The sequence below is a fragment of the Mesitornis unicolor genome, unplaced genomic scaffold (assembly GCF_000695765.1).
Source record: "Mesitornis unicolor isolate BGI_N332 unplaced genomic scaffold, ASM69576v1 scaffold31972, whole genome shotgun sequence".
In the NCBI taxonomy this organism is placed as follows: domain Eukaryota; kingdom Metazoa; phylum Chordata; class Aves; order Mesitornithiformes; family Mesitornithidae; genus Mesitornis; species Mesitornis unicolor.
Window position 1 is genome coordinate 1 of NW_010169038.1, and position 10029 is coordinate 10029.

General features: G+C 39.0%; 1 protein-coding gene across 1 annotated transcript; it reads left to right on the forward strand.

Annotated features, from left to right (window-relative positions):
* The first annotated feature begins 658 nt into the window (after nt 1–658).
* On the forward strand, nt 659–8297 carry PSMA1 (proteasome (prosome, macropain) subunit, alpha type, 1). Its single transcript, XM_010179240.1, has 9 exons — nt 659–745; nt 2607–2708; nt 3210–3313; nt 4150–4238; nt 4956–5026; nt 5954–6083; nt 6757–6842; nt 7633–7737; nt 8241–8297. The coding sequence occupies exons 1-9, from the start codon at nt 659–661 to the stop codon at nt 8295–8297; spliced, it is 831 nt and encodes a 276-aa protein (XP_010177542.1).
* The last annotated feature ends 1732 nt before the right edge of the window (nt 8298–10029 follow it).

Genomic DNA, 10029 nt, shown 5'->3' on the forward strand with positions numbered 1-10029 from the left:
GGGGAGCGAGGCAGGCAGCGGCCCTCTGCCTCTCCTGTGCGGGCATCGGGCTCCGCTCTTTGCTCTCGGTGCCTTCTCTTCCCCGAGCCAGGCCGGGCAGCGGGCGCCCTGCTGGGACTCCGCCTTGTGCTGCCAGTGAAGTGTGAGGTCGTGCTCGGCGTGAAGCCTGACCGGAGAACGGGCCCCTCTTTCGGCCCTGGGAACAGATAACTTGTGTAAAGGGCCCTGTAAAGAAAAGGACCAGAACTTAATGGGAATTCTCTTTCTGCCTGCTTGTTAGTTATACTAATGGGTTTTATTTTGTTTGTTCTAGTTTCGCAACCAGTATGACAATGATGTCACAGTTTGGAGCCCGCAGGTAAAATCTTTATAAACTTGCTAACTGGCTTTCTACTTGCTTTTGGTTTTCCTTCACTCTTGCAGCAGTGGTATCATAATATGGTATTTAGGTGTCTTAAGCCTACTGCAGCCTCCTCCCTTCTTATTTTGTAGGCTGTAGGCGTCTAAGAAAGCCACTAGCGCATCTCCAAACTTCTGGTGTGTGAACCTGAATGATGTTTACGTGGGCTCCATTATCTCAAAGTACCTAAAGCAGTTGCTTTCTGGATGTACATGTGAGCTAAAAAACAGATGCTATCATTGCTGGGGATTGGACTTGATGGTCTTTGAAGGGCCCTTCCAGCCCAAATCATTCTGTGATTCTATGGGCGATTTACAAACCTATAATGAAAAGTTGATAAATAAGGTATGAAAAAGAATAGAACTGAGCTTAAATCTCCCTAGGGTTAGGGTACTGCTAGGTCATTCTCTTGTATTCACTATTGGACAGGAACTGTTCAGTTTGCAGGTGTGAAGCACTTTTTGTTATTAACAGCTTTTCTGTGGTATTTCGTGCTTAAGTGAGAATGCGCTGGCTTTTTCAAGGATGGTGTAGCAGCACTTGTTTCTCTTTTTGAGCATACAGTTCTTACTGCCTTGTAAGCCCCTGTTTGAGTGCCTGTACCCACAGGGTAATCAGAGGCATGGAATCTGAGACACTGATTTTTGTGGTATGAATTCACAGATCTTACTTTTCTAAATTGAAATGGTCATACACATCCCTGTTGAATAAATATCATGTCTAAAGATTGTAATTATAAAACTGAGAGCTAGAACATGTAAGCAATTAAATGCCATATCATTTTGTAACGCAGTTTACGTTGTGCTTCAATTATGAAGCCTGGGCAGCTGTGTCCCTGGTTTGCTGTGTTGTAGAATGTTAGGAAGACTTGGTGCTGTCCTTGTACTGAAGATGATTTCGCGATTTGCAGTTTTTAATTCATCTGTTACTTTAAAAATGTCTTTTAAAACTATAACATTCTCTTGAGACTGTTAGTAGATATTATGAAATCATCAACAGTGCTATTTTCTTCTTTTTTTGTAAATTGTCTTCAAGATATGAAGTATTGTCTTTTATAAAAAAGACATTTAAAATTGCTGCTGTGCTGCAATTACTGCTCTGTGCATCCCTGTAAGTGAGGCAGTGATAGGATATCATAACGATTCTTGGCAATGTGAATACAGGAGCAAAGAATAAATTGTGTTTTATTAGGGGATGTTTAAAAATATTGTTGTCTAGAAAAGGAAATATGAGATTAAAGGCTGGAAGGGGTTTCACACTTTCAGCCTTGGAAGTAATTCATGAAAGTTGATAAATACGGGTTGGACAGGTCACAGTGATACTATCCTGCTCTTGGGCAGGAAGTAGCCTGTCTTACTGAAATTCTATTTATAACTTAATGGATGAAATGGAACATTAGGGGTTTTTAAGCATCTGTTTCTCTAGATAAAATGAAAAACCTTTTACAGAAAAAACCACCCAGCAAACTAAGAGAAGGTGATTTTCTGTAGATGATCCCCAGTAAACTTCGCTACCACAGCTACTACACTCCATCACAACTGGTAGGATGCAGCTGTGTGCTGCAGTTAGTGATTCCAGCGCTTGCACAGTAGCAGTGAACACGCTGACTGTTTCACATCGGCTGGCCAGCTGGAGTGCAGAAAATGAGCTACTCTGCCCTCAGTGGCTGCAGTAAAAGGATGTTGTCTTATTTTCCTGCAAAGCTCCTGGCTGCATTTGCAGAACTTACAGGAATGTAATTCTTTGAGACCTCTGCTCCTCTTTCAGACTTGTCTGCAGTTGACTAATAACTTGTTCAGAAGTTATTAGGGAATGGATAGTGAGACACCACAATTTCATAAGACTCATTTCTTCAGGAAACTCGATTGAAAGTTAAGCAGCCAACTTCAGTTGGAGTCACAATCTTTGAATCACAGTGGGTCAAATACTGATTCCTCTGAAGACAGTGAGAGAAGTCAAGATTGTTCACCCTTTCTTTTTAGTTTTCCTGGTTCTCTGTATGCAATAGCGAGTGGCTCAGAGATGGCCAGATTCCTGCGGGTTAATGAGGAGGCATTTGCAGACGAGAAATGACAATCTGGTTTTAGGTTTGAACTGTTCTGCAGTAAGGGTACCTGTTGGGGTGGGGGGATCAAAGGTCTCAAAATCAAAAGCGTTTGAAAATTGATACAGAGGATTAACTCTATTATCTTATCTTATTCTGTAGGGCCGAATTCATCAAATCGAATATGCCATGGAAGCTGTGAAACAAGGCTCAGCAACTGTGGGGCTGAAGTCGAAAACACATGCTGTTTTGGTTGCTCTCAAGGTACCTTAAAAACTGTCTTTTCAGGACAGTAATGTCAGTAGAAAAGTTTTGGTTTGGCAAATCAGTGTTGCACAATCTGAACCTTTATGTGTAGTGTAAATGTGATCCCAGTTTCCTTTTGCTTGAGTACCAGTATAGAGCTGTAAATATTTTCAGTACCTATGCAAATCGGATTTTCACAATATGGTGAAGGAAGTTAATGAAATCTTTTTTTCTTTTTAAAACAGTTGTTCCTCTTTTTTGTTTTAATTAGTTCAGTAGTAAAACTATTTATTTCTTTTCCCAGAGCTTGAGTATCCGTTCTTTCTTTCATTTTGACAGTTTCCTACTGAAGTGGAATTAGATTTTTCTTGTCTTCTCTTGCAAGTTTATGATTTTTTTTTTTTGGCTTTTTATGATTTCATGACCATATTCAGTTTTTGCTATAAATGTTAGCAGATTTCTCCACAATGCTTGGCAAACTGTGCAGTCTGCCACAGAGCTTTCTCCTTTTATGCACAGAGAGCACAGTCTGAACTGGCAGCTCATCAGAAAAAAATCCTGTACGTTGACAACCATATTGGTATCTCAATTGCTGGACTTACTGCTGATGCAAGACTCCTGTGGTGAGTATCTTAGTTGTTGACATACACAGTTCTGCAACAAGGAGTGAAAGTTTATTTGTCGATTATTGTGAATGAGATTTTATGGTCAGCTAAGGATTAGCTTTGAGTTACTGCTCTGTTTTATTATGCCAAAGACCTCAGCATGAAATTCTGGCAGATTTTTCTCTAGTTGGCAGCAATCTCATTTGTTTGGCCCAAAATTGTGCTCTTTGGTTTTGTTACTAGTAACACAGTCCTGTCTGGTTTTCTCAGCATGATGGGGTTTCCAAGCAGTCTGAGAAAATGCATCACTTGTTTCCTTTAGCAGCTGCTTCTGTGTACGCACATTTAAGAAAGTCACTAAAAACATACACTGCTCTGCGTGTCGGCTTCAGAGGGGCTTGCTTTTTACCTGCTAGCCACATGGTTTCATCAGATGAGCTACACGTACACGGAAGGAGGAGTGTTTCTCAGTTTGAGAGGAAAGGACAAAGAATCCATAGGAAGAACTTCTAGTATAAATTTTGATTGTCATAATGTTACAAAGAAACTTCACCTTTTAACTGTGGCTTTTTTTCCCAGGTGATCCACCTGTTGCCTTCTACCTTCTTTGCATTTGTGTGGCTGAAATCCTGTAACACTCTGTCAAACGTGGTCAGCTTTCTAAATGACAAATTATGGGTCATGATATAATGAAATTGTCATGCTTTGACCCTCTTTCTCAGTGAGCAGAGCTGAAACAAAACTATACTTACCTAAACAGAAAGTATTGACATGAAATCTCATTGTGGATTGTGACTTTCATTTGCGCGTTGGTGTGATTTTTTTTTTTTTTCTTCTTTCCTTTTTTCCCCTAGTAACTTCATGCGTCAGGAGTGTCTGGATTCTAGATTTGTGTTTGATAGACCTCTTCCAGTTTCTCGCCTAGTGTCACTAATTGGAAGCAGTATCCTTTTTTTAACACTTAAAATACTTCTGTACCATTTTACTTGTCCATACTTGTTTGTAAAATGATTTTCATATATCACAGCTTAAAAGTATTCATTTGAAAAAGTTCATTCAAAGTTAATTTTTCTTTATTAATATTGCCTGTGTATTCTTTCAGAGAGTATCCCATAATGTGCATGCACTGACAGAGCAGGAATAAAGTGCTATGCAACATTCAACATAGCACTGTTTTTCTGTTCTACAGCCCCGTGCCTCTGGAGGTGGGGCAGGAAAAATGACTGCACTGTTCAGAATACGATCGTTTACTGGACTGCAGCTGCTCGCTCAGATCTTTAGGGTTTTTTTCTGTAGCAACTTCTGTCTGTGCATGGAGCACAACAGAGACCTCGTATTCTGTTATAAGATGCCTAGAAAAGGAATTCAAAGGGATAAGAAATTCGATGAGGCTGTGCAGCATTAGGTGAACTGTTTGTTTTGCTTTGTTGAATGCACCACTCAGTTATTTTGGGAAAGCTAATTGCTAAATTTTTCTTTTCACGAAAAAGAAGTCTGTTCCAAATAAGTCCTGAGATCTGTTTCTTTGAACGTAGTCTTCACTGCTGTGAAAAGATTTTCAAAGACTATATTGCAGTTTTGGTGCATCTCTGCTTTGCTTAGGGAAATGTTTTGGATAATTAAGGTGTTATTTTAAGATTGTTTCCTTAGCTTACTTAAGAAACCCAGATACCAACGCAGCGTTATGGCAGAAGACCATATGGCGTAGGACTGCTCATTGCAGGTTATGATGTAAGTAAGCTGTACTAGTTACTATTGCTATAAAAGAAAAGGCGCTTAATGCAATTTTATACCACAAATAGATGTTAAGAGGGGAAGACGGAAGAGGAGAAGAGGTAGACTTATCAAATAAGGAAATAATTTTTTATATCCTACCCTAAAATGTAACTTTAAAAAATGTCTATTAAGAGGTAATCCCTCTTATGCATATGAAGTGTATTTTTGCAAAAAAAAGGAAAAGCTCATTATTTAAGATATAAAAAGAGATAGTGCTAAAATTCGATTTGTTTGTGCTTTAAGGGATCAAAATGTTGATCTTATGATGACAGTAATTATTTTACCAGTGATTATGGAGCTTTACAAACCACTATTTTAATACTTTTAATAAAAAATGAATGTGGAAATCATCACTGGCGTCTTTCTTGTTTAGCAACAGCAGTTTGCTTAATGCCGCACACACAGTGTCTCTGCCCTGAAGATTTTTGACATGAGGATTGTTGAAGGAAAATCACCGTGCCTGAAATCTTGGATGCCATGGTTAAATCTGCAGCAGGCTTTTACTTTTGTGCAGACAAGAGAATGTGTAAAATACCTACTGCAAGCCATGAAATAGGAAGCATACATAAGGACAATACAGTCTGTGGAAGGGAGACAGAAACATCTTTTGTGCCACCTATCCTGCACCCATAAAAACTGAATTTTAGTGAAAACATGTAAAGAAAAGTTGAGGTTTGGTTGGTTGTTTTGTATGGTTTTTGAGTTTTGTTTTGAAGGAGTTGTGTAAGAACAATGGTATAATAGGCAGTGTAAAATATATATAATCGTCATACATACGAGCTGTGAGGTGTACCATGAAGCAGAGCTATGTTTTAGAAAATGTCACGTGTTCCAGCAGGAGACCCTGGTTCTATGTTCTGTGGGTTTTTTGTGTCTTTATAGGATATGGGTCCTCACATCTTCCAGACTTGTCCCTCTGCAAACTACTTTGACTGCAAAGCAATGTCCATTGGTGCTCGTTCACAGTCAGCACGAACTTACTTGGAGAGACATATGACTGAATTTACTGACTGTGAGTAATGAAACCCTGTCTGTATAAAGGTGTTCATCAGTTCTGCAGTTTTTCTGCTAATGCACCATTCTTCTGCATTTAGTAAGGTAGGAAGATGAAATTGGGGAGCCAACTTTGTCCTAAGTGTAAATCTGTATGAAGACAAAAATTGTAAAGAAAGTATTACTAATCTTGATATCTAACATCTGGATGCTTATTACATCTTATGAAAGCAGAATTTGTGCTCAGAAAAGCAGAGAAAAAAATAAAATGCCTGTTTAGCTCGGGGAATGGACAATTCTTTCCATTTCAGAGCAGAGATAATATGTCAGGGCAAGTACTTAGGTGATGCATTTAAAATTTTATATAAACAGTGGTGAGAAGGTATCTTCATTTAGGCACTTGTTCGATCCCCCAGTGACCTCTCTCCACCTGAGGTGGAGAATCAGGAAAAGGCAAGGAGATCCGTGGATTGCAATAATAACAGATTTAAATAGCAACAATAAAACAATAATAACTAGTATTAATACAAAGCTATACTCAGCCCATACAGTGGTCACAGCAAGTGAGGAAGCAGGCCTCAGGAGCAGAATGACAGATGAGACCCTCTGGGTCTGGTTGTCAACTAGGAGTGGGAATAAAGGAGAATGACTGTCAATATGTTCAGTAAATGTCTTTCTGATTTCATTTGAAGGTAATCTAAATGAGCTAGTTAAACATGGACTGCGTGCCCTGAGAGAGACTCTTCCTGCTGAATCTGACCACCAAGGTGAATACGAGGTTTTCTTAACAAGAACTTTTACTGCCATTGTTGTTAACAATTACCATGAAAAAAATCATGTAAGGTATGACTGGTACTGAAATTTGGAAGCTGAACACTGGGAGATAATATCATCTTCATCTCATATGTCACCATTTATTTACAGTTTAATTATCTCAGATTTCATTTTTAACAAAAATTACACTTGCTCTAAATAAGACATTGTTTCCCTGGTTGCTTCATTCTATTTTAAACTTTGGTTAGTGGTTAAGATGCATGATGTGCAACTGGAACCACAACTTTGCATTGTAAGCACAGTAAAAACTTCTGGCAATGAATTGAAGAACTGTTGAAGTAGAAAATTCTAAGGATGTCCATTAATTGGTGGCGTGGCTGGTCTGCCCTTTTCAGTGCTTAACTTTTTTTATTCTTAGCCCACCTTGTGCATTAGAAGTCTTAAAATAATGAAAATGCAAAATAAGAATAAAATAAGTGGTTTTGACAAACTTATTAAAAAGAATACAAAAAAAATTGAAAGAAATTGGATTCTTTGAAAAGTGGTTTTAGGTACAAGATTTTGAAGTGTTAGCTTTTGTAGGGAGTAAATCTGCCTCCCTTTCCTTTGCTCGTACAATCTACCAAAGAGAGTGCCTCTCAGAATTTCCTTTTGTCCTTAAGTAGACAAACAACCCAAATGAGTCTCTTCATCACAGGAGGAAATACTCATCTGTTTCTCAGGCAGAAGCTGTAAATCCACAGTGTTATTAGCAGAAAAGTGCTTCTCACTTCTTTCAAAACTGTGCTTAACAGAATGTTTCCATTGGAATTGTTGGCAAAGACATGGAGTTTACCATCTATGACGATGATGACGTAGCACCATTCCTAGAAGGTCTTGAGGAGAGACCACAGAGAAAGGTTTGTGTTTTACATAGAAATAAATAGCCCTTTTTTAAAGGCAACATTTCCTGATATATGACCTATCACATCTATGTTTATGACATTTAATACTCTCTGTTATTCTAGGAGAGTTTTAGAAATGTGATTTTAAAATCTGAAATTACTACATGAACATACAATCTTAGCTGGAGACTGAGATTTAAATTAAATTAATTTATGCTGAACTGTGATGGGCCTTTCCAAAGTCATTGTCTTTCCTCATCTGTGATCAAGTACTGGTTTTCATTTTTTTTGCAACAGAAGTGACTACGTATGTTCCTCATGTCTGCCCCAAGGTGCATCTTCAGTCTCCTAATTACCAGCTCTGTCCTGCTTCATGCTTATTGTGGGTCACACTACTTTGTAAGCTGTTTGCTGACATGAGCTGCATTGATGTCCTCATGATGCTTAATCCAGGATAAAGCTGATTTGTCGAGTGTTGTTTTCTGCCATCTCCTAATATGTATTTTTTCCTCTTTAAGCCTGCTCCACCTGCTGATGAACCTGCAGAAAAGGCAGAGGAGCCCATGGAGCACTAGTTGGTGGATGAGTTCCTCTGTGTTAACGTATGTCTAATTATACAGGAACGTTTATCCATTTGCTGGTAAATTTATCCTCACCTATATGCGTTTTCTGCTGATACATTCTGAGGATTACTCTTCAAAAAGAAAGAAACCAAGCCACCTATCCTTAAAAGGTAGACAGGAGGTCATAATTTGGTGTATTTTCTTTGACAAGAAAGGTGTAATCATTTTCTAAATAGTACATGATACTGTTTTTTAACAAAAAGCATACTGTCTTTAACTTGTAAGGACAAGTGGAAATAAATCACTTTCTTGGAATCTGCTGTGGGTTTGGTTTTTTTAATCTGAACAAACGCCTATTCAGATACTTAGGTCACATCAAGGTGCCATTGTGTATTCGATCTGTTGTCAACGTGAGCATTTACTTATTCTGTATAAATGCAGTGCTCTTGGGAACTGTTGAACTGTTGACTTGAAAATGCCTACAGAACTACAAAATAGCTGTGGAACAAATAGGATGCAACATGTTTCCCCACATTGTCTTCTCATTGTCTCAAACTCAGCTTGAAAAGACATTCGTAGTCATGTTTACCAGAAACACTGCAGGCTGAGTAAACATGAAGCTGCCATCCAGCTTGTGTTTCGGTTTTTTGAATTCTCTGCCTTAGTAAACCCCAGCTCACGTGGAACCAAAATGAATCGCTTTATTTCTTCAGAGCCATCAGCCAGGCATGGGGTAGTGAAGGGCTTTTACCTTGCTAATGGCCTAAAGTGAAGTAAAGAGGGAAGCACATAAAATTACCATTACAGATCCCCTGAGCTACGGAGTCTGTGTTGCTGCTGCAGAAATGGGCTCTCCAGGGTTTTGTCCCTTCAGCTTGCTCTGAGAGGCACCTGGTGCCCAGTTGGATTCAACCTGAATGCCACAAAGTTTGAGACTAACAACGACTTCTTCAGGGATGTCTGGCAGGGAAGCACAGTGAGTTGGCGCCTCTGAGGTGCAAAATGGGCACGAGGCTGCATTTTAAGGAAAAGGAGTTCAGCATTGTATTTTTGTTCATTTTCCATATTGGATCATACTCTTCTAATTAGTCTAATGAATACATTGGAAAGGATAAGAGACAAGTATTTTTGGGTGGACTTGCATAGGGGCATGATATCCTGTTCAATGTACTTTAAAAACAAAACAACAACAAAAAACCTTCAAAACCCCAAAAACTAAAACCTTGCATCTTTTATTTCTTCTGTTATAAAGCATGGTGCTGTTTGAAAGAGGCTTTAAATACTGTGTTGAATCCGTTTAAATAGCTCAGTCATGAAAATATTAGTAATAATGGCAGGGCAGTTTGGTTTTAAGCACTGGACAAAGCCGCTTTTAATTTTTTTCCTATTCTTTTTTTTCTCTATTTCTATTGTTTTCCCCCTATTATTTTCAACTTCTTTTATTCCCCTATTATTTTCATATTGCACCCCCATTTTTTCCTCATTTATTTTTTTCCCCTCACTTTCCCCCCATCTCTTTTTTCTCCATTTTCCCCATCTTTATTTTTTAACGCCTTTTAATTGTTATTATTTCCCCCCCATTAATGGAGGTAAGGAAGCTGTCCCGAAGGCGCGCTAAAAACCCACCCCGCCGCAGTGCCAATGACGTCAGACGCAGCTTACGCTCCCCAATTGCCCCGCCTTCCGCCTTCGTGGCGGGCCTAGCTCCCACTCCTTCCCAGCCCGCACGGTAACGCAAAGGGGC

What these genes read in the sequence shown, in the direction of transcription:
- PSMA1 (XM_010179240.1), top strand. Translation starts at nt 659, where the DNA reads ATGGTCTTTGAAGGGCCCTTCCAGCCCAAATCATTCTGTGATTCTATG. An exon ending in GCTGATGCAAGACTCCTGTG is followed by an intron (nt 3,314 to 4,149) that starts GTGAGTATCTTA and finishes TTTTTCCCCTAG; the next exon opens with TAACTTCATGCGTCAGGAGT. An exon ending in ACCACCAAGGTGAATACGAG is followed by an intron (nt 6,843 to 7,632) that starts GTTTTCTTAACA and finishes TGTGCTTAACAG; the next exon opens with AATGTTTCCATTGGAATTGT.